The 22,556-nt window shown below is 56.8% G+C and overlaps 8 protein-coding genes and 1 non-coding gene across 9 annotated transcripts; 4 read left to right on the top strand and 5 right to left on the bottom strand.

The window, feature by feature from the left end:
• Positions 1–160: 160 nt before the first annotated feature.
• Positions 161–1,746, bottom strand: MKK02DRAFT_39872 (uncharacterized protein; the record flags this gene model as incomplete). Its single annotated transcript, XM_053090818.1, has 2 exons — positions 161–1,311; positions 1,359–1,746. 2 exons carry the CDS (start codon positions 1,744–1,746, stop codon positions 161–163), a joined length of 1,539 nt encoding a protein of 512 aa, XP_052949334.1.
• Positions 1,747–1,948: 202 nt separating this feature from the next.
• On the top strand, positions 1,949–3,888 carry MKK02DRAFT_39871 (uncharacterized protein; the record flags this gene model as incomplete). The annotated part of the gene is made up of 2 exons (XM_053090817.1): positions 1,949–2,719; positions 3,031–3,888. The coding sequence occupies 2 exons, from the start codon at positions 1,949–1,951 to the stop codon at positions 3,886–3,888; spliced, it is 1,629 nt and encodes a 542-aa protein (XP_052949333.1).
• Positions 3,889–4,893: 1,005 nt separating this feature from the next.
• MKK02DRAFT_29594 (uncharacterized protein) lies at positions 4,894–7,440 on the top strand (the record flags this gene model as incomplete). Its single annotated transcript, XM_053087861.1, has 10 exons — positions 4,894–5,107; positions 5,509–5,567; positions 5,748–5,851; positions 6,140–6,174; positions 6,197–6,236; positions 6,405–6,443; positions 6,755–6,835; positions 7,004–7,074; positions 7,153–7,249; positions 7,302–7,440. 10 exons carry the CDS (start codon positions 4,894–4,896, stop codon positions 7,438–7,440), a joined length of 879 nt encoding a protein of 292 aa, XP_052949332.1.
• Positions 7,441–9,300: 1,860 nt separating this feature from the next.
• On the bottom strand, positions 9,301–9,380 carry MKK02DRAFT_t19. Its single transcript has one exon. It is a non-coding gene; the product is annotated as a tRNA-Thr (tRNA).
• Positions 9,381–9,530: 150 nt separating this feature from the next.
• MKK02DRAFT_39869 (uncharacterized protein) lies at positions 9,531–11,328 on the top strand (the record flags this gene model as incomplete). The annotated part of the gene is made up of 5 exons (XM_053090816.1): positions 9,531–10,369; positions 10,431–10,522; positions 10,574–10,665; positions 10,724–10,835; positions 10,892–11,328. The coding sequence occupies 5 exons, from the start codon at positions 9,531–9,533 to the stop codon at positions 11,326–11,328; spliced, it is 1,572 nt and encodes a 523-aa protein (XP_052949331.1).
• A 170-nt stretch (positions 11,329–11,498) lies between these two features.
• On the bottom strand, positions 11,499–13,292 carry MKK02DRAFT_39868 (uncharacterized protein; the record flags this gene model as incomplete). Its single annotated transcript, XM_053090815.1, has 9 exons — positions 11,499–11,886; positions 11,943–12,472; positions 12,520–12,528; positions 12,591–12,608; positions 12,658–12,766; positions 12,835–12,950; positions 13,015–13,100; positions 13,155–13,195; positions 13,246–13,292. The coding sequence occupies 9 exons, from the start codon at positions 13,290–13,292 to the stop codon at positions 11,499–11,501; spliced, it is 1,344 nt and encodes a 447-aa protein (XP_052949330.1).
• A 366-nt stretch (positions 13,293–13,658) lies between these two features.
• On the top strand, positions 13,659–15,037 carry MKK02DRAFT_39867 (exosome complex exonuclease rrp4; the record flags this gene model as incomplete). The annotated part of the gene is made up of 6 exons (XM_053090814.1): positions 13,659–13,867; positions 13,936–14,037; positions 14,097–14,232; positions 14,286–14,342; positions 14,417–14,740; positions 14,819–15,037. 6 exons carry the CDS (start codon positions 13,659–13,661, stop codon positions 15,035–15,037), a joined length of 1,047 nt encoding a protein of 348 aa, XP_052949329.1.
• Positions 15,038–16,713: 1,676 nt separating this feature from the next.
• Positions 16,714–17,630, bottom strand: MKK02DRAFT_29589 (uncharacterized protein; the record flags this gene model as incomplete). Its single annotated transcript, XM_053087860.1, has 4 exons — positions 16,714–16,937; positions 17,076–17,186; positions 17,246–17,292; positions 17,398–17,630. The coding sequence occupies 4 exons, from the start codon at positions 17,628–17,630 to the stop codon at positions 16,714–16,716; spliced, it is 615 nt and encodes a 204-aa protein (XP_052949328.1).
• A 1,214-nt stretch (positions 17,631–18,844) lies between these two features.
• Positions 18,845–21,986, bottom strand: MKK02DRAFT_39864 (putative nuclear mRNA splicing, via spliceosome-related protein; the record flags this gene model as incomplete). Its single annotated transcript, XM_053090813.1, has 8 exons — positions 18,845–19,116; positions 19,222–19,323; positions 19,442–20,001; positions 20,073–20,942; positions 21,002–21,164; positions 21,223–21,350; positions 21,403–21,506; positions 21,558–21,986. 8 exons carry the CDS (start codon positions 21,984–21,986, stop codon positions 18,845–18,847), a joined length of 2,628 nt encoding a protein of 875 aa, XP_052949327.1.
• Positions 21,987–22,556: the final 570 nt, after the last annotated feature.

The raw sequence follows: 22,556 nt of genomic DNA, 5'->3' as shown, positions 1-22,556 counted from the left end.
TCACTACTGTAACCTACAGCCGGCCAGGCTTGTGCTCCGAGCTTCTGAACCGAGGAGTACAACTTAGCAGAGTCGATAGTAAGACAGGGGTCAGATCTCGATCCATAATACGAGTAACGCGCAGAATCTGGCTTAGAGCCAGTTTTGTACTTCCCGCCCCTCAGACCCCTCCCACCCCCTCTCGTGGCCCTGTGACCCGCTCATACGTCTCCAGCACCTCCCGAGCGAGCTCCGCTGTATGCCGTCCGGCCTCCTCCTCTACCTCGCTCGGTATCGCCGTAGCCGCCGTGCTGGTTTCCTCGATACGTTGTACCGGAGAGAGGGGATGGGCGAGCAGCTCGAGAGCGGGCAGGATCGGTCTAACGACGAGATCGAGCAGCGCAGGGAGATGTGCCGGATCCGTATACCCGATGAGCATCTCGAGGGTCGCTATAGCCCTCTGTTGCTTCCCTTCTTCCCCCACATCGATCACCCCGAATGCCGCCCTCAGCGCCTCCCCAGCAGCCTCCTTTCCCAGCCAGACCCCTATGACACCAGCAGCGACAGCCTTGAACGCCCTCGGCGCAGGCTTGCCGGTCCCTGCAGGCGGAGCGAGCAGGTCCAGACACTCCATGATCACGTGCTGGACGTACCGCTCCTCCTCGACCCCACCCGGGATGCGCCGCAGTGTCTCGATAGCGTGCTGCACCTTCTTCTCTTCCACCGGTTCCGCGTCTGAGAGGGCGCGCTCGCCGAAGAGGCTGAGCAGGAGACCGCGGGGACCGGTCGGGCGGAGAAGCTGCGCGGAGAGCTGTTTCCGGATGGTACTGGAGATGTAGGCGGGATAGGCTGGTCCAGAGATGAAGGTGGTGGATGAGGGGTCCGCGGTGCTGGATATGCGAGAGGGCTTGGCGGTGAGGCCTAGAGAGCCCGACAAGGCAAGTAGCGCCTGAGAGGGCGGAAGGGTAGCCAGAGTCGCTAGAAAGCTCCGCCGTACGTCCACGTGCACCTCTGGCCGGACAGATGGAGTGTAGCCGAGCGTCACTGCCGAGAGGAGGATAGCTGGGAGGTGCGATGTGATGAGAAGCTGAGTGATCGTTGTGGGAGGTAGGTGCCGAGGAGCGCTTGGTCCAGGCGAAGGAGGGGGAGGGGTCGGCCGAAGTAGCGAGAGTAAAGCCACGAGGATGGCTTTGAGGGGTGGATCCGCGTTGGGAGACGTTGCCCCTGAGGAGTGGAGGGAAGCGAGGTAGCGATTCGAACAGGTAGACAGAAGTGAGAGGGATTGTGCGAGAAGGAGGCGCAGAAGACGAAGGTCGGCCGTCCCGAGGATGACTATCAGTCAGCTCTAGTATTTGACTGGAACCATCAGCTGAACTTACAATCTCGAGCTTCTCCCCCTCGCACCTCAGCTGGCCAGAACTCTCTGATCAAAATCGCCTGTAGTCCCACAAGCAGGTCCAGGCATCTCAGCCCAACCAGCAGGTCTACTGCTCCCTGCTTCCGTGGACTAGCTGATCTCGTTATTGAGGTGCCTATCTCCTCCAGCTCTTCCTCAGCACTGCCAGATCCGCCATTAACCTCGCCGAGGTCCTTTGCGATAGTGGTGAGTCCCTCGTTCCAGCTCTCCGGTAGCGCCCTCCAGGACGCCTGGACCCTTCGTCCGAGCTCAAGGCGGTCGGTCGGTAGAGCCGATGGGGGCTGCAGGAGTTCATGAGCCGCCTTAAGGATGGACTTGGCGCTATCGCGACTCGCTGGAGTTGTCGTCATCTCATCTTACGAAGTATATGATCGACATCGCTCAAAAGGTCGAGCTCGCTACCGTTTCGCTCGTCTTGGTCGCCCAAATTCTGCTCCCGACCGCCGCCCGAGCCGAGCTGGTTGTTTTGGACGCACGGATCTCCCGGCCTCATATACCCGGTCGGTCCAAAGCTTCTAAATCTCTCAACTGTACATCATCATACCGCACATTATGCCTGCAGCTAAGAGCACGCCCACCCGACAGCGCCCCTCCCCATCTCCGTCGCCGTCGTCTTCACGGTCGGCGTCCTCCTCGGCCCTGGAGATCCTGTACAATACGGCCGTCCAGGCGTTCGTGCGTCGAGATCACGGCAAGGCCATCTCGACGCTCCACAAGCTGCTCGATCTGCTCGCTGCCAAGCCTGGTCCTTCGGGCGTGTGGTATGATCTCTCCGCTCCTGCAGCAGCAGGGGACGAGAAGGAGGTAGGGGAATGGCGAGAGAAGGTCTTGAAGCTGTACATCAGCTCGACGGTTTCGCTCTACTCCGACCCCAAACCTACCTCTTCGTCCGAGCTAGGGGAAGACATACCGCGCCTTCTTCCCCCAGCCGCCCCGGACGTCCTTCTATCTCACCTGCAGCGTACTTGCGCCTCCCACTCCTTTCCCTCAGATACCACATCCGCGATCCTTCCCCCATCGCTCATATCAACGCTCCTCCTCGCGGCGCTCAAGCTCCAGCCTGCTGGCCCAGCGCTGGACTTTGCGCATCGTCTAGCGGAAGACTGGATCTCGGCTCTACCGGATGAATTGCTTGAGCGGATCAGTAGTAAAGACGGTGCCGGAGGGGATGCGGGCGAGAGGAAGCGGACGGAAGGGGCGAGGGAGGGGTATTTGAAGGTCACGGAGCTGTTTGTGGGGGAGGTGCTGGTCCGGGAGGGAGAGTGGGAGATGGCGAGGGCATTCTTGGAGGGGGAAGGCGTGATGGGGTCCAAGCGAAAAGAGGTGAGTTGAGCCGTTCTGTCTGTCAGCCATCGGTCAAGGCATGATCGTGTGCCTGATGAGTGGGTGGTAGGGGGAAAGTGAGACGGGAGGCGTAAGAGGCCGGTCAGGTGGCAGGGCTGAACAGGGAAAGATGTCGGGGGAAACGTCGAGAGAGGGTGCTATGCCCTGCAGAGAGGAGTAAGACGGGTATGGTAGTATGGTGGTATCGATTTGGGGAGTTCCGTCTGAGGCTAGAGGATGATTGTCGCGGGTTAAGGTCTACGAGTCATCAGTTGCATCCGGCCGCAAAGAAGATCCAGCTGACTTTACAGAATCTATACCGCCATATCCGCTCGGCCGAATCACGGCCAAAGAACCGCTCGAATCCATCATCCCCGTCCAGGTCCATGATGCTCCCTAGTCCATCATCATCCGGTATCCTCCCCTCCAAATCCATATCGACCGCGTCGTCCCGCAATGGCCGTTCACGCACCTCATCGGTCTCGTCCAGCTCCAGCGAAGCTACCGCTCGACCCCACTCCGTCGTCGACCGCCTGGCTGTCCCTCGCAGGTCGGCTCGAGGTCGTGATCGTGCCGTCGAGGGTAAGGCCAAGGCCAGCGCCGACGGGAGGGGCAGGACGGACGAAGCGGAGGACGAGAAGGAGGCGCTCGGGAGTCAGTCGACCAAATCCAGCATGCCCAGCACGCTATATATTAACCACTCGCCAGCTAGCTCGTCCCGCGTCCCTCTCCGATCTAGAGGTCAGCCGATCCCTCGCTCAAACAATACCCCGGCAACCCGGACAGGCGCAAGCTGGGAATCCCTCCTCTCGCTCCTCCCCAAGTCGATGCAACTCCGCGTTCGCCCCATCGTCTCCAATTCCTGGCTCCTCGCTGCCATCAGCATCCCCATACCCCTTATCGTCGTCCTGGCGACCATCCTGAGCATACGGCGGCGGATCTTGAAGAAGCGGAACGAGCTGCTAGGGAAGGCAGTGGGGAAGGCGGCCGAGGTGGTGGTCACGGCGGGACAGAGCACGATGGCGGTGGATGCGATGGCGGATGTGAGGGCGAGATTGAAGAGGACGAGGGAGAGGGGGGCGAGAGAGTGGATGAGGGCCTGGTTGGGATGGTGGATGCGGAAGGTTAAGGGTATTTGGAAGATGGGGACGACGATAACGTATCTTTGAGAGCTATTCATGTCCTGGCTGGTCAACTAGCTCATGCGAATTTTGTCTGCATCGTGCACATCCCCCCACACTATCTACTCCCTACTCCTGCCCGTTCCCTACGTCCCATCCAGGCGCGAGTGCATCCATGAAGACATGGGTCTCCAGCACCAGCATTAAACCGAACAGAGGAGATCCGATCGGAATGACCACCCCCTCCGCCTTCACCTCCTCCACCTTCGCCTCCTCCACCTTTGCCTCCTCCACCTCCGCCTCCTCCTCCTTCTCCGCCGCCAGCTTGACCTTCTCCCCCTTCCTGACCGCCGCAATGGACGCCTTGCTGACAACCTTCTTGACCGTCTTTGGGCCCTTGACGGCCGCCTTGGTCTTTCGCGTAGAGGAGGAAGACGATTTCTTTTGGCGGCGGTTCTGCGAGAGTTCGAGGAGGGGTTCAGATTTGATGAGGAGCTTGTAGTCCATGACGCTAGAGATCTATCAGCGCTTTGCCGAATAGGCAGTAGTTGAAGGACTTACAGTCTTCCAGTGGAGGCTTGTCTGGCGGTAGCCTTGCGAGACGACATAGTGGATGGAGGTGGACGGGTAGTGTTTTGCAGGTGGATGGAGAGGGTGGGTGAGTGGGTTGTTGGAGTTTGGTGGTGATTGAGGTGGAAGTGGAAGTGGAGGGGGATGGTAGAACTCACAGTAGCACGATGGGAGACCACCTTATATAAGAGATCAGCGGCACAGCATGGACGACATGAGACAAGAGCTAGCAAGACGGATCCCCCTATTCACGCGGGAGGGAGAAAAGATGTTCTTGATGATATCTCGGTCAATTCTAGTCGTAGAGATGAGATTCGACCACTGACAGCTGCGTACGATCTCTCCGCTTCGAATGATACCCATAAAACGCGGTGTAAGTCGCGTGAGGGAGTCGCAAATGATGAAAGTATACCTGGCGCTGAGAGGCTGGACCCGCGTTGTGTCACCTTGAAGTGACGGGCGGAGCCGCTACCCCGTGACGACATGGCAATGCCCGCTTGTTTGCTTTCAATCAATCTCGTCGCCGGAGCCGATACAACTCGATCTAGAATTGTAGCTCGTGCATGGTCCGACCCGGAGCTCGAGATAGAGAGAGTACAGGACGTCCGCGACGCTGAGCGCTCCTCCCAAAATCGTGCACAGAGCGAGCGCAGCAGGCATGCCGATGTATCCATCGCTACTCACGCAGGCCTGCATGGTTGGCCATCCGCGCATAGCTAGGCCTGAGCCTTCCGCTACCGCTACGATGCATGCGCCACCGCGTCCAGCTCGCACCGGACGGATCTAGGTGCTCCGGTACTGTTGTGATTCGACTTTGTCTCGGTCGGGTCCGGGCAGCGAGTTCTGACTATGACGTCGACCGCGTCATTCTCGTTCGATATGAAGATGTAGCCGGTACCTTGCATTGTCGTCATAGTGATAGGCTGTATAGTCGTCATCGAATGCCCATGGCGACGAAGCCGGCGGAAGGTTGTGGGGATTTCCGAGCAATCGAGGTCGCGCTCGGACGACCACACGGAGGAATGAGTTGCTTCGTAGACTCCATCGATTATGCTTGATCCTTATGGGTGTGGACGGAGTGTGTGCTTGATCCTTTAGGTGTGGACGGTGTGCTCTTGGGGCAAGATCTCGGAGACTTGACGAGGGCCATACATTCAGTAAGTGACCCTATGATCATGGCAGCGATTCCCCTCATTTGCCGCTGAGGTCATCCATACTTCCCCCTATGTTTGATGCCGTAGGAGCTGATCATACGTCAGGAGCTATGGCTACATCGTGCGATACAAAAGCTGATGGTGCGGTCAGCCGTGAGGTAGGCCGAGAGCTGATCCCATCAGCGGCCCTACAACCAAGCAAGCAACACGCGAACGCGTCTAGCAATCCTGGCGGTCGATGCGTCAGATGCCAAGTATCAGTGTCTCTTCTGTCAGAGGGGCAGGACGTGAGTGATTATCCCTTGTCCCTGGAAAGAGCCGCTGAGCACTCCCAATGATGCTACACGTTCACTAGTACGGTTGCCCTTCACAAGGCTTGCACTAGGACCACATAGGTCAGTAGTCTCTCAGTTCGTCCAGCTCGAAGCTGATCCAGGCACCCGCCCTCTTATCATCATTTGAATACAGTCAGCTTACACCTCTCGTCCGAAATTTTGGCAGCATGCCCCCTTATTTTGTTTGGTGCAGTTGGATAGTCGTGCATGGGGGAACATGTGGGAGTGTACCGCTGATAGAGCCGTAGCCATCACATTCTTGTCCACGGCGGAGGGTACGGTTCAGCTGATGTTGAGGCTCAGTGTTGATACAAGCTGAGCGAGAGGAGAAGGGGCAGTAAGTCAGTAGCAGGTGGAGAGGAGCTGATCTCTCCCACATTCTGTGACCCAGTGCGGACACGCTCCACTTGCGGCTCAGTTTCGACCAGCCGGTCCAAGGGAGATGAACTCCCGGGTCATCACACACATCTCCACGGCGGAGGGAACGGTTCAGCTAATGTTGAAGCTCAGTACTGATGCAAGCTGAGCAAGAGGAGAAAGATCAGTAAGTCAGTCGCACGTGGAGGGTAGCTGATCTCTCCCAAATCTTGTGACCCAGTGCGGAGACGCTCCACTTGAGGCCCAGTCTCGACCGGCCGGTCCAAGGGAGACAGACTCCCCGGATCATACATATGGTCCAATCGGAAATTCGGGCAGCAATTCCTACGCTTCAGCTGCGCTGTACGTATGGGGCGGTAATAGGCTGACCTCGGACAGGACTAACAGGAGGGAGAGTATCCGTCCAGGCCGGCGATGTCTGTCCCTCGTGCCGATAGACAGGTACATGTAGGGTGCGCGGGACTGCTGAATAGGTAGGCAGGTCTCGGCTGGGAAAACGAAATTGCGAGGGATGTTCATGGTCACAGCTACATCTGTGGTGGATCAGCTCAAGTCCCGGTAGGTCAATCGATGATCAGTCAGCTGGAGTAGGCTCACCTATATACTGACTCAAGGGGCGGGAATGTCCATACTTTCACCCCTCCTAGCCTTGCTGATCCTTCATATTCTCGACTCCGGCTCCGTCTTTTCGTCTTTCATACAGGCAGCAGTGCACTGACTCGCCAGACGCCTCAACGAGCGAGTTGACATTGGCCCAGTCTCATCGGTAAATCCCTCAAGTCCAGCAGAACTAGTCGGTAAGTCACGGGCTGGAAGTATTGATCAGGGGTAGATTACTGCCATGTGAGGGGCGTTGTTGTTGTCTGAGGGGTCAGCTACGGTACTGACAGGCGCGGGGCAAAGGTGGGATGTAGAGCGATGGAGGGAAGACTTACTGCTCGAAACCATCCTCGGGAGCTTCGAAGTGCACGGGTAGGAGGCTCTTATGGGTCGTCGAGGTGACGAGGGCTGTACCTGATATCAGCGACAGCACAGGCGAGAGGGGGCAGCGGCGGGCGAGTGTGGTGGCGAGGAAGAGGGGACTCACTGCTCGGAGATATCGCGGACCGGGAGTGGAAGGGGAGTGCAAAGAGAAACAGCGAAGCGGGGAAGGGCTCTACTGAGGGGTTAGCGACAGCACGCGCGAGGCGGGGAGTACAGGGGGAAAGCGCTGGCGATATAGAGGGTACTCACTGCCATGGAATATCGGTCAGTGGGAGCGAAGAAACTCGGCAGGTAGGGACTTGACGAGAGGGGGTATCTGAGGATGTTGGCCATTGTTCACCCGAAATCGTGAGCGAGGACAGCCACAAGTCTGGTGGCGGTCGCAGAGGCGGTACTCACAGAGCAGTTTCATCCCTACTCGGATGTGAGGCATTTTCCCGTCCCCAGTCTCACACATCCCGTCCACTTCCCTGCATCGTCACTCCTGCCTTCCAGCCTCCCATCTCGTCGAGCCCCATTTCGCCCTCCATGACCTCTACTCCAGAGCTTCCAATCCTCGACAAAGTCGCCACACCGCCAGGAGCACCGCTCAAAGCTGAGACATTCCTCCCTCAGACCGTCTCAGTAGCCTCCACAACCTCCCTGAGCGGACGCGCTTGTCTTTCCGTCGTCTAAACCCCATCTGAGCAGCATCGTATCCTCCATAACATCCAGCCCTTGGTTCCTGGTCGTAGGGATTGACGAGGTATCGCCTGGTGCGCCACTCATGGCTGAGACATCCCCTCCTCGAACAGTCTTAGAGGTCTCCTCCCCCACCCTGAGTAGACGCGCCTGACTTCGCTGCCCCCCACATAGCCACCATGCCATGTCATCTAGCCCCGTATCTTTTAGTCGTTCATCCGGGGATGTGGTGGTCGCTTAGACGTTTTGTCGAGGAGGGGTGCATTGGGTCGAGGAGGGTAGGAGGGATCGGGGAGGGTGTGGAGACCACAACGAGGCGTAGAACGCAAGAGAAATGGATGGTAGAGTCTCTGCACAGTATCAGCTTCATTCGTTCATCCTTCGTGACCCGCACATCCCGCAGGGTGAGCTCAGGGGCTGGCTCGATCGCTCACATTCCTCATCTCCCCCACTCCCGATTCCCCGGCCCCCCACGCCTCCTGATCGTGCCCATGATCCTTCTCTGAGCTCCTGTACTCGCCATTGATCAAGCTGGGGTTCCTCTACTGTGTGCTAGATGTGTAGGAGGTGGTCCAGCCAGTATAGCAGGAAGATGCATATAATGACTCAAATATATAGGGGCCCCAAACAGCTGCCCAAACGCTCCTTGAAACATCACCGTCGTCACAGGACTGTTGCATGGATATGCCGCAGTGACGCACAGAGCCGGGGCGGATCCGACCAGTCTGAGACCAGTGCTAAGGAAGGCGATGAGGTGATCGCCAGACTTTCGGCGCGGAACGGCACGTATCGGAGCCGTAGGCTGTCAAGCAGCTTCATCGCTACTGAAGGGGCAAGAATCCCTCTCAGATAGCTCATACCGGCCGCAGCCGCATCTTCCACCGTGCCTTTGAGTGGGTGATACGTCACAGGAGCTCAATATGATCCGTTGGCCAGATCGGGAGGGGAACTTTCGCTATGTCGACGAGTCGTTATTTGCCGCAAACAGTGGCGAGAGTACCCTAGCCCCTAGTCACCTGACATCATTCCCGGCTCCGATGCGGTGACAGCGCGGCATGGTGAGACCGCACGTCATTCAGATGAGACATGTTTACATCCCCTGGGCCCCGCATACGATGGCCTCCACGCCGGCCAGATCGAATACTACCCATCGCCTCGTGAGCGCCTTGAGCGTAAAAAAATATCGCTCCAGCCCCCTCGTACCAGCTGGAGTATTCCCAAGGAGATCACGTACTGGAAGAGGCTCGACATAGACCGCCACACTCAGCCAGCCCTGGCGCCACTCCCCGTCCTTTGAGCACCAAAGGCCAGCCAAAAAAAGCAGGAGCCTGGACAGGCAAAAAGCTAAATTTCGCAACTGCCTCAGCTGTGATTTGAACACAGGACCTATCCGTTTCGTCAATACGAGCGGAACGCGCTACCACTGCGCCACAAAGGCTGGTAGATTCGCGGATGACAACGGCGGTATATGAACAGTAACCCACAGGATCCTGGTATGACGTCAAGCTGCCTGGAAGGCGATTAAGGCGAGCGATGTCTATGCTGATCAAAGCTTGAATTGTTATCGCCTTACGCAGAGAGGAGAGGTATGGCGCGACCCCTCGCTAGCCTACCTAGGCAGCTCCTCCGACCCCGTCCGATCCCTCGCTTTCAGACCCTGCACGCGTCGTCTTCTCGGCCACAACAGCACCAGCACCAACAACAGCAACAACAGGTCCAGGGGGCAACCGATATCTCCCACAGCCAGTTCCTGGCCAATGCCAAGGCGGGCAGCGACTTCAATCCCGCTCAACTACCTACTGCCGGGTCATGGACCACCGCGGACAGCTATGGTCGATTGGATCCTACCAATTCTCACCTCTTCAAACTCATCCTTCCGCTTCCTACCTCCCTCAACGGTACAAGCTCCGGCTCCGCCAAGAAGACAGATACGATCCCGACTGCCTTCCTCCTCCATCCGTCTCAGCCCCTTTCTCACCTCTCTAGGCTCATAACAGGCTCTTTACCCTCCTCGGAACGGAATGTCGACATCACCTACCTCGCTCTTACCGGGCAAGAAGCGGATCTGGAGAGTCATCTCCGGAGTGCGGAGACCGAGGGCGATGGCGACGCCGAGGGCGAGCGAGGAGGAGAGCGACAGGATGGAGGGCCCCGATTAGCGGAGAGGGAAAAGTCCAAGGGGAGATGGCAGGAGGTATCTTGGTCCCAAAGTACCGACCTTAGTGACTTTATCAAACAGTCTTCGAGCCTGAACGAGAGGTTCAAGATTGTCATCAAGCCGGAGGAGAAGGAGGGGTTGGGACCGGCAGGGGAAGGAGTGACGGTCGAGGTGGTCATTCCGAGCTTTGCGAGTCGGACGACGTTTTTGAGGGGACGGCTTGTCAAGCTGAGTAAGGAGCTCGGGGCTTTGACCAAGAAGAAGAAGGAGTGAGTTGGCATGTGCGATCATCGGTGGGGACACGGGTGGGGATCCGGGCTGATTCCACAGGGTCGATCTGGCGGCCCACAGGTCGGCACGAAGACTCGGTACAACTGCTCTAGCTGTCGGGGCGGTCTATTGGGCTGCAGTCGTCCGCTTCAGTGAGCTCTAGTCCTTGTATCGAAGTGTCAAGCTCAAGGCTGACTAAATAGCTTTCTTTACCGAAGCTGGTTGGGATATGATGGAGCCAGTCACGTGGACGACGGGCTTTGCGGCTCTGCTATGTGGTACAGGCTTCCTCATTGTAAGTCGCGGGTCCTGCGAGAATTAAGGCAACAAGCAGGCAAAGGCTGACGCAGCAGTACCACAACCGCGAAGTCAGCTACTCCTCGCTGCTCGACTTGTCAATAACGGCCCGCCAGCGAAGCTTGTACGACAAGCACGGCTTGGACATCGAGAAATGGACAGAGATGGGTGAGTCCGCGCATATACGAGTATACGTCGGGGCACACTAAGCTGACTCCGCACAGTCGCCGAAGCCAAAACCCTCCGACGCGAAATCAAGCGGATAGCAGCCGACTACGATCTTGAATGGCAAGGCGAACTCGAGAATCTGGCCAGTATGGACAAGTTCTCCCCTCCGCCGGGTGCGCAAATGTCCACCTCTTCACCTACCTCTACCTCGCGGACGAAAGAAGCTAAAGAGGAGCAAGATGACGAGGATGAAAGGGAAGATGACGAGGACGAAAAGATTGATATTGACAAGACGATCAATGAAGCTTCGGAAATGGCGGAGGAAACCAAGGAGCGGGCGGAGAAGCTAAAAGATGCGGAACGGAAGGGGGAGGTGGTGGATGAGCGGAGTGAGAAGGGGAAGAAGAAGGGCAAAGATGGGGAGGATGAGAGGGCGGGCGCGAAGAGGGGGAGGGAGAAGGCGAAGCGGATCATGGAGAAGGGATCGAGCTGAGCTGTTGTCGTACGATATCTGTCGGTTGGATGTGTGATATACCCAAACGACGTGAGCAGTAGCTAGATATACCCTGCATATACTATACAAGATCTTGTACCGTAGATATATAGATTGAAGAGAAACAGACACGACTATAGTATCCCGTCTGCGGTGATCCCCACACAAGGCTATCTCCCCCAGGCCCCCTTTTCCCCTTCCAATCCCGGTATACCCGCTCCGTCTCTCTCCTCTCCAGGACCCGCCTCTATCTTTTCCTCCTCATCCACTTCCATCTTCTCATCCGCATCACAAAACCCCGGCCCCGGCCCACCCCTCACCACGCCCTCCTCCTCCACCCTCTCCCCGATCCCACGTACAACCGCCAGCCCCATATCGTAGAACCCATCATTCGTCTTCCCGTTAAACATGTACATGTGCGCGTTCGCCTCGTCGGTCGCTAGGTGGTTCGTCGCGGGTACCCAGCGAGAGAACGTAGAGTGGGAAGGAGGAGGAAGGATCGTGAATGTGCGTGTAACGAGGTGGGCGGGTGGTTTGGGTGGGAGGTGGGTGTAGTAGCTGAATGTATGAGCTTGCGGTCCATCGTAAGAGCAGGCTATTGGAGCGAGACTCACTTCCAAAATCGTATCCCGTACTTCTTGTCCAACTGATCGATCGCGTCCAGCCGAGCATTCATCTCCTCCTGATCCCATAACTTGCCCACGAACGTCATGTGCTCCGCGCCCCACTTCCAACCATTGACGAAGTCTTCCCGCCGGTAGTAAGCTGTGCCCATTGCGGCTGCCCCAAGAGCAGCCGCGCCGAAGCCGTACCATGTCTTGGGAGTGACAGCGGGCATGGCGGGCATGGACGGTAGCCAGGACTTTGTTGCTGTGGTTTTTTCGGTGGATGTGGAGGTGGTAGTCGATGAGGAGGCCGGAGGAGTTGCAGTACGCGATACAGGCTTGGATGAGGATGATTTCATCGGCGGGGTGGTTGAGCCGGAAGCGGTAGGTGATGCGCCTTTAGAAGTACTAGCGGAGTTCGAGGAAGACCCGAACTTGCCCATTCCCAAGCCTAGGACCGCTGGGGATATGAAGCCGATCGTATTGGCAACTGTACGAGCGGTCTCGTAGTACCCCGCAGCGGTCGATATGCCATGTTTCTATATCGTCAGCTGGTACTATTCACTACGATTGGAAAGCAGCTCACGAAAACGTGCTATAGATCATATCAGCTAAGATCTACGGTTTGATAGTAGGAAGATGGGAAGGGCAACTTACAGGGTGCAGGCCGAGGTACTGCTGTGTCAGCTGAGACCCTCGCTGCAATGAGAAACGCTGAGCTTACAGGTGTATCGAAAGCACAGAGCGCGACGACCTTGGGCCACATCGTGTCCCCTTCCCTGGTGTTCGCAGCGATGTCTCGTGCAGCATCAGCGATAAGCAATCCGCCCATGCTATGTGCGTCAGCTTCCCATTTACTGTGAGCCCCGTAGAAATCACGCGTCCAGCAATTTCAGCTCACGAGTGACCCATGAGCACTATCTTGGCCTTGCCCGCGCCTCCGCCGGCTCCATGGTCCACCTCAAGCTGGACAACGAGGGTTGTCAGCCAGTCTACGAAAGCAAGGGTGGCGGCTTTCTAGATGGATCAGCTCTATATCCTCCCAAGCGAGAGACCGCACGAGAAAGCTGAAGGAACGCACAAGCTCTCCTCGGGTCTCATACGCTGGGAACACCCTACTCTCCACGCGTAAAGTAGGGTGCGTCGCCCTCAGAAGATGGCATACGCCTGCGGCAAAGTCAGCTGATGCCCACAAACATCGATGTGAGAGGGGAAGCCCACGCTCTGGGAATGCCTCGAAGGTAACATCGGTCCCTTTGAATCTGCCAATCAGCACACGCCGGCAGGGGAGACGAAGACGGGTGGAACGTACCCATGAACCCAAACGAGCAGGAGCAGATCTTTTGCCTGGAACTCCATTCTGCCTATTCTTTCGATGTCGAGGCTTGTGCTATCTCTTCTTAAGTGCCGTTGGCATAGCTGAAGACCATGTACAGTCAAGGGATGGCTTGGGTGTTGCAGGTGGCGAGCGCTGTGTGGAGTGGAGGCTATGGAGTTTGGCTCAATCTCCGCGCGTTTCAGAATTCCACCCAGATCAAGAGCTGCAATTGCAAGTATCGAGGCTATCCATCGTCTCCTTCTCTCGCCCAACCTCCCACAACAGCTCGCTCAACGTATCGCTCAGCGTATCTTACTGCATCAGAACGTCCTCTCTAGAAATTGCACACGAGCCTTAACGGCCGAATTTCATCAGAAAGCGAGCGATCAAGACCGATCCACCTCATCATGTTCTCCATATCGACCCGAGCTCCGCTATCTTCCATCCCTACCTCGGATGCCGTACCGACATCCTACCACCGAGCTGCGGACGAGAGGAAATATCAGATGGACATCGATGAGGAGTACGGAGAAGGGAGCTCAGGGGAACTTGGGGCGGCAGGGAAGAATATCGTCGGGCCGGGAGAGAGTATCACGAGCTCAAAAGACTACATGAGGTGGGTCAGCTCGGTCGTGCGGAATCGCTCCTATGCACCTGGACACAGATCGGGAGCTGACTATATAGGGGCCACGGCACATACGTGGAGGATGAGCAAGTGGTGTCGTCCGTCGCAGGTACGATTGAGCGGGTGAACAAGCTCATCTCTGTCAAACCACTCAAATCGAGGTCAGTCAGCTCAGATGATTCCGATCCTTTCCACAAGGGTCCACAGCTGAGAGCTCCAGATATACCCCTGAAGTAGGCGATCTTGTCATTGGGCGTATCGTCGAAGTCGGCTCGTCGAGGTGGAAGGTCGATGCGAATGCAAGACAGGATGCTGTTTTGATGTTGTCGAGTGTCAACCTGCCGGGCGGTGTACAGGTGAGCTCGCTAACTTCTAGCTTCCGATTCAGGCAGTCCAGCTGACTTGACAGAGGAGAAAAGTGGAGCAGGATGCGCTGAAGATGCGAGAGTTCCTGGCTGAAGGCGATGTAAGCTGCTCTTCTTATCGCCCTCATCACATACTACCATAGACCACCCTCATCGAGCCCCAGCTGACATGCAGCTCCTCGTCGCCGAAGTCCAAGCTTTCTTTGGAGACGGCGCCATGTCCCTACATACCCGTTCCCTCAAATACGGTAAACTCCGAAACGGCCTCCTCCAACCTCTGCCGCCACACCTCATTCGCCGTCTCAAATCACACTTCCACCACCTCCCACCACCGTGTGGACCGACTGGCGTCGATGTAATTCTAGGGTTGAATGGATGGGTGTGGGTCTCGGCGGGTACCAAGGCGGCTGTGGAGGGGGACGGACAGGGACAGGGGGTAGGAGGGGGAGCGGAGGGGGATGGGTTTGGTGCGGAGGGGGTGTATAGCAACGTCAACGACGTAAATCTTGTTCCCATTTTCTTTCACACAGTGTGGGACTGTGGCGTGGTGTAAGAAGTTGCAGAGCTGATAATGCAGGAAATAACACCCGAGTCTCGCACAGCCATCAGCACCATCGCCTCCCTCATCCGCCTGTTCGCGAAATATCACATTCCCCTCTCCGACAGCTTACTGCTTGAGGGATATCAGTGGATCTCGAAAAGGAGAGGTGGGGCTGAGTCGACGATGATCAGTGATGAGGATGGGGAGAGGCTTATTGGGGACGTGCTGGGTGTGGACGTCAGCGTGGACGCGTGATGCACATCCTGTATAATGGTCCCCATACTGATTTCACAGCGTGATTGATCGTCTCCTATCGCCAAGTGCGAAGCTGTGACTCAGGCCGTCATAAGGAGCGACTGAGTCAGCCATGTTTCGCGCATCTAATCTTACTGATGCTGCTTGTTCTGCCCGGAGGTCGCGACGTTGTCGATCGAGCGCCGAGCATCGTCCGCACTTTCACTCCTTTCACGACCGAGCCCTCTATAGAGTTTGACCGTCACCGGTCGCCATCCTTAGTAGCTCCACCCCTCCTACTATCTTGCTTGCTGGGCACGTGTGCTCAGAGTGTACAAAGCGTGGCTGTAACGTGCGCTTTATTATCCATTGATCAGAATGGATCATTCGGTGACTCCGACCGCTCATCGATACTCAATCGCCTCATCCCTTGCTGTTCAGCGCCTTCGATGGTCTAGCCTGCTTCAGCTGAGCACGTGCGCGTATATTTGCAGATGAGTAAGCTGATATATCATGACCATGAGTGATACAATGCACGTGCGCGGACAGCAAGAGGCAAGCGGAGTGATATAAAGGCAGGTCTCGGCCGACCCCACCTCCTGATTCTGTACTCCCAACTCACAAGCCACACCGCTTTTCAGCGTCTCATCTCACTCAACCATTTCACACCAGCCTCTGTTTCACGATGGCCACTTTCGAGACCGCCCGCGCGTCCATCATCGGACAGCCTTCCCGGATGTCCGAAGATGCCCCGGATGGTACTTTCTTCCGCTACTTTACCAACATCACCGGCGCCGCGCCAGATGTTCGCATGCTTGCCCTCAGCGACAGTGGGTTCCCGTCTGTCCAAGATCCCATCTCTGATGCACAGGCAAGCTCGGTGCTGATCATCTTAGAGTCGAAGTTGACATCGGAGGGGGACTACGAGATTCTCGCGATTCGGTCATCCAGGGATGGACTCCTCTGCCCAGCGGGGACGTCACAGGAGAGCCGATCTGGATACGACTCCAGGTTGGAGGCTGAGTGGCCGCGAGTGTCCCGCGGCTGATTCTCCTTCCTTCCCGTCTGACTGACTCCAATTGATGTCATCTGATGTGTCGGTATACTTTCCATGCAGATGATGGCCACACGATGACTCTGGTCTTACTGAGCTATGTTCCTTTCACCCTTTTCACCCTCGCAGTGATTGGAGAGGCCTGCCTGGTAACCTATTACCATGCAGATGAAAGGACAGAAATGTGAAATGAGCTAGCTGTCCTGTCGTTTGTGATCGAGGGCTACCTCGACGAACCCCTCCTCTCCGCCACTGACACGGTGTCCTAGGTAACCTCATCGACTATCTTCGACATGTGTCATACTCAACAGGCAATCATCCTTCCATCTCCGACCCCTGCCTCGCCCTGACCGCGGGGCGGGGGCCAAGTTGGCGATAAAATGGAGATACGAGTATCTTTCCCCTCTTCTCCCATTCTCTGCTATTGTACGTAAATTCGTCCCAGTGCTCCCCTCTGCGGTCACATCTCGCTCAAAGTCCACCATACTAGTGAGAGTGCCGGAGCAGCCAGGAAAATCAGCTGCGACTTCTGTGAAGAACCAGTATACATCCATTATACCACTACATATGACCTCCAGATCCCAAAACCCCAGCTCACGACCGACTTCTCCCCCATAGATAGGCGCCGCGCCCATCCTCTGCTCTAATTGCTAGGCACGTACTGCACAAGGTTCGACGCATCACACGGTCCCGCCCCGCTCAACGTCGCCGATAGAAAACAATTATTGATCACCATTCCCAGCGCAAACGTAGCGCTCGTAGGGAATCCTGATCCGGCCGTTCGGGCATTATAGTCGTCCTGCCTCGCAGCGCACTGGTCCGCTAGATCCTGGAGGCTGGTGTACGTGAGTCTATACTGTTCTTGGACTGTCTCGTCAGCGTCAACGCTAGCTTCATAGAGCAGACGATCTAGTCTGGCCCACTCGCCGTCGGCCCGCCACCCGCGCCCGCATACCGGGCGAGGGGGCGCCAATAGACAAGCGAAGGCAGGGGAACCCGACTTACAATTAATATTGGTATAGCAATCCCCGTCGGTAGTGTACACCCTTGACCCTCCGCTTGCGCGCGCCTGGGGTGGCGCATTATTGATCCGCCTGTTGAGGTTCGGTGTGATAACTGCCACGATCAGCTCTCGAGTACCCCACGCTTTTAGTAGTCCAGCAATGTGGACCTACCCTTCTTCTGCTGATATAGCTTACGCGGCGACTTGAGCGGTAAGTCTCTAAACTGTCAGCATCCATCCTGTCCCTCTGATCAGGTACTACGTGAAACCTCTGCCCATGGGCTCAGGGCTCCAGATCCATATCGTGGGTGAATTAGGACATACCGCTTAAGACGTTCCGCGTTGCTTATAGGATCCCGCCCCGCTCTGTAGCCCGCGGCGACTCCAGGCCAGACCACCAGTTCCGTAGCCGCTCCGATGGGTTTCTCGCCGTCTGTACCGAGCGCAGTGACAGTAAGTGGGTATGGCATTGACTCCGAGCCTGGACTAGGACTCGACAGTACCAGCCAGGCCCTCAGAACTAGGAGCGGGAAGGCGAGGTGGGCGAGGGATCGCATCGTGCCAGGTAGCGAGCTCGTAAATGAATTAATAGGTGAGGTGAGGCGATGATAAGTATCGATGAGTGTGGAATGAATAACCCACAGGCGAGCTCGAGCTACATCGTCCCAACAGCAATGACACAGCGTACATACTTCCGCCCTCTCGTTGGTACCGTGTTTTCCTCACTTGGACTGACAGCCTGAAGGGACAGGGGCGCGGAGATAAGGTTCGAACGGACGGCACGGGTTCCTGGCTGCTGAGCCTCGGAGTTTTCCCGGAACCGAAACCTTAAATGCGCCAGAAGGCGTATATCCGGCAGACAGATTGCATGGCCATTGAGCCAAGAAGGGCTTGAAAGGGCTTGAAGCTCAGCGCTGTCGAGGAAAAGTTTTAAACCGACTTTTTGCCACCCAGCACCTCTTAAACCGACCTTCAAAATCGATAGACGGTGACAAGTCAGCCGATCTACAACCAGTGCGGACTGATAGCGGGATGAAATCTTGACGAGTGGTATCCTGGGGGCCACATGTACCTATCAGCGCGAAATCTGGGCAGCAGGATGAGTCGGTTGGCGTGTGAGCTTCAAAAAGAGCGCTTCCCAGAGCTATATATGGACGACTTTTGAGAGGTCATGTCGGAGGCTGTGGCACAGCTAGAACGGCTCTGAGGGTATGCGTGGGTAGCTAGGAGTCTCGCGGATGGACTCAATGTATTTCATGCTCTTCCAACTGATACAAAGCCTACAACTCGCCTTGTAAAAGCATCATACAAAAAAGGTCGGTTTAAGAGGTGATGAGTGGCAAGAAGTCGGTTTAAAACTTTTCCTCCAGCGCTGTCGGTGAGCAGTCGTCGCGATGCTGGCAGCGGCGTAGCGCAGCTTGTAGTATCATAGTATGGTACATAACGCCTATCATCATCTGTCGACTGTCGTACGCCGACTTGCAAGGTTACCGTAATCAAACACGTTCTCTGCAAGCCGCATCTGATCAGTCTGAGCTATCCCTGCCACGAGCTGCTCCATGTCCTCTCAGATATGTGCAGGCGATACTTGATAGGTAGATCTGTTCTATGGCGTGACATTGCGTTTACTTCTGGATATTGCACTCCTCCCTATACTTTCTATTGTACCCCTACTCGTCCGCCACACCACCGACCTCGACGTGGAGCTCTCCTCTCGAGCCTAGACTCCACTCAGCTGTACATCCTTCAGCCCGCCCCTGCAACCCTCGTCCTACGCCGCACTCCACACCCTGACAACCCCGTCCGCGCCCGCACTAGCCACCACCGGCAACTCCGGGTGCCTCGCCAGCCCCACCACCCCTTCGCCTGCCCGCTGTCGATGTCCTGGGCAATCCTGGACAGACGTCCGTTTTGCGAGGTCCCATACACGGATAGAACAGTCTGACGCGGATGAGAGGAGGGAGTGAGGGTGTAAGGGGGAGATGACGATGGAGGTTACGGCGGCGGGGTGGGCGAGGATCTCGTGCGCTGGTGTGGCTGAGGCTAAATTGGTCAGCGAATGCTCTAGAACAGGGACGTCCAGGATGAGGTGAGGATCCAAGAGGAGACGGAGAAGCGAGGAGGTGAGAGGTGAGAAAGAAGACTTACGTGTATTCGCATGGTACATGCGTATATACCCATCTTCGAAGCCGGCCATGACGACCGGCCAAGTCGGGTGGCACAGAACAGAATTGACCTGCCTGGCTCCACCTAGATCGTCAGCTCTGGCCCTATAATACGTTCCCTGACTATACGCTGTCCTCATCGCTCGCCTCGCTCGATATCTTTTCGCCAAACCTTGACACAAGAGAAGGGACGCATCACTCACCTTCCGCCGCTTCCCCATAATAAACCACCTCCCCTCCCTCTTCCACATCCACCAGCCCCACCCGGCCATCCACAAATCCAACGAGCACCTTGCCCGCCTCTACCGCATACGCCGCCAAACACGTCGGACTCATGCCCTCTTCAAACGATACACTCCTTTTCAGTGTCCAATGTCGCGTATGTTCCCAGACCTTGACGGTGCCGTCCGCTGAGGCCGAAACGAGCAGTGATTTCTGGACTTGCGGAGACGCCTTCTTTCCTTTGACGGTGTCGTTGACACTCGCGCTGTTGCCGGCGCCAGAGGATAGAGAGGACGAGCGCGAAGGCACAAGGCACAGATCCCAGACGGCATCGGTATGTCCCTCGAGGACCTGTAGGAGGTTCGCCGGGTCATGGGGCGCATAAGGGTCCGACGAGGGTAGGGGGAGGCGCCAAGCGAGGATGGTAGAGTCGAGCGAGGCCGAGAAGATCGTGGAGAGGGGTGAAGAGATGGTTAGGGATGTGATGGGGGCAGAGTGGGTCCGGTACGTCATGATCGGTTCTATTTCGGCCGAATTGGGTCTGACGTATCAGCTGTATCCCCCTTGCGGTATCATAGTTGAAACGGGGAGGATGAGGTAGCTGAGACTTACTTTGGCGACATGACAGCCCCAGCCTCCATATACCATACTTTAACCGTACAATCGTCTCCCGCACTCGCTAGCATCACCCCCGGCCCCTGCGCAAACGCCACCGCACGCACCACGTCCAAATGGCTCTTGAGCACCTTGCGACTCGTCCATGTCTTCTCTACCTCCTCGCCCCGCTCTTCCACCTCCTCCACGTTCAGCGTCAAGCTCTGGAGTTGCTCCTCGTCGCTCGGCTGCCCGCTTTCCGACGAAGATACAGAAGCAGAGCGCGTCCGCTTGGCTTCCTCAGCTTGTTCGTTGGCCGCTCGTAATTCCTCTCGCCAGGCCGCTTTGGATTCGGGACGATAGATGGCGGTAAGGATCTGTTTTTCCTCTCCTTCTGCTGGACTGGACGTGGAGGAGGAGGGAGGAGGTATAGGAGGTTCGGAGTCGTCCATCGGTAATCCGACGATAGTGCGCGCGGGGGAAGAGGGGGGAGGGGCGGAGGGGTCAACGTCGAGCTGAGGGACGGAGAGTGACCGGTCCTCTTTTGATAATGATGGTGCTGGCGCCTGGGTGGGCGCTGGATCAGAAGGTGGGGCAGTGGTGGAAGCCGAAGGAGGTGGTGGGGCCGAAGATGAAGATGAAGTCGCCTCCGCTTGATCCCCATTTGGCAGATTCGCCTTCTGCCCTTGCTCATTCTCTCGAGCGAACAATGACGGCCCCGAATTCTCCGGTAATGTCTTTCTTGGCCGGTCGGCCGCTCTCGCTTGATCGGCCTCGTGGGGTAGGGACGAAGAAGACGAGGGGTCGAACTCGAATACGACGGGCGGACGTGCGGGGAGGGGATTGAGCGCGCCAGGGGAGGTGAGGTAGGTGATTTCCTGGAGACATCTGGAGGGTCAGCTATGATTCTCCGCAGCGAGGCGTGAGATGTCGGTAGCTGGACGTACTGCTTCAGATACTCTCTACTTCTCGCGCGAGCTTTTGGATCTTTTGACGCGGTGCCTATTGATTTCCAGGGCGAATCGGACGAGCGGGACGCCATGGTGTTCATGTTGAGGCTGGAGTTGACAGCTGCTGGGTGGACGCCGTTGGTTTTTGGTCTGTCTTGCGCTAAATGACATCAGCTTTGTGCCTTGGAGCCGGAGAGGTGGCAAAAGACTGAGCTCACATCCTTCGTCACTTCCTCCTTCGCTTCCACTCCCCTCTTTCTCCTCCCGCTTGTCCTCGTCTTGCAATGTCGATAGACGTGACGGTGCAGCTATAGCCCCCTTACTGACTGTACTGACTGTCTTGGTCCTGGCGGTCAGCTCATCCCCTACAACCACAGGTGTCATGATATTGAGCTCACCTCTCCTGCCTCAACGCATATTCGAGCATCTTGACCCGCCTCAATAGGTCCACCTTGAGATTCTCGGCCGATCGTCTCTGACCTTCCAGAAGCGCAATTCTCGCCTACACCATATCAGCCTTTTATTCCCCTCCATCACATATGCCTCAACTCACCCTCATCTCTGCACGTTCAATCTCCCACTCATTCCTATCCCTCTCCCACCTCCTCCACTCGCTCTGCAAGTAATGCAGCACACTAGCGAGGTTCATCTCCTGTCCCGCCGGCCCGCTATTCGCCTGGCTCTGCGCATCCCCCGCTGTCGACCCGTTCGGACCTCCTCCTCCCTGCTGCTGACCTCCTTGCCCTTGCTGCTGCTGCTGCTGTTGCTGCTGTGGGGGATGATACTGCGGACCCGGCTGCTGCTGTTGCTGTCCCTGTTGTCCCTGACTGAACGGACTGCCGCTGTTGGCGAATTGCTGCCCCCTTGCCTGCGGATACCCGGACGCCTGGACCTGTTGCGGTCCATTGCTATGTTCCGGGGGGTTCGAGTACCCCTGCTGAGGGGGATACTCAAATTGACGTCCGGCCTGCGGGCGATACATACTGCCGATGACGATGTGCTGAAGGTGATGGTCGAAGAGCGTTACCTATCGATATACCATGGGAAGAGGTGCACGCGACAAGGGACGAGCGTATAATAGGCAGCGGCGAAAGGGGTGCTCGAGCCTCGAGGCACGTGTGGTTGCCCTTCTTTTTTCGCGCTGCTTCTTTTCCGCGGTCTGCCTGAGCAGCTGCAGCGGAGGCTGTAGAGAAATATGAGCGTGAGACGGTATAGATGTAAGACAGCTCGCCGCTAGGCATACCTCTTGCATCATGGCCTCATTGAGCTCGAGCTCAGCTGCGGAAGCAAAGTCGCCGCCACATTCCTCATATACCCGGGGTTAGCTGCGTGGCTCGGCGGCGATGACCGCTGCTCGATGACGTACTAAAGCTTACGCGCACGGATCTGAGCGGCATTCCATCATTGCGTAATAAGTAGAGTCTAAATTTGGACCCTGATGGAGCTGCCGATCATTTGTTTATAGGCTCAGACATTTTGCGTTCCTCCTTCTCACTCAGCACCTTCTGTGTCTGTCTAGACAGCAGCCCAAGACAGCGAGAAGCAGCTGAGA

Source organism: Dioszegia hungarica, assembly GCF_025882075.1.
Source record: "Dioszegia hungarica strain PDD-24b-2 chromosome Unknown MKK02contig_2, whole genome shotgun sequence".
NCBI lineage: Eukaryota > Fungi > Basidiomycota > Tremellomycetes > Tremellales > Bulleribasidiaceae > Dioszegia > Dioszegia hungarica.
The sequence above is the reverse complement of the archived record's forward strand: the minus strand, read 5'-3'. Positions and strand labels throughout refer to the sequence as shown.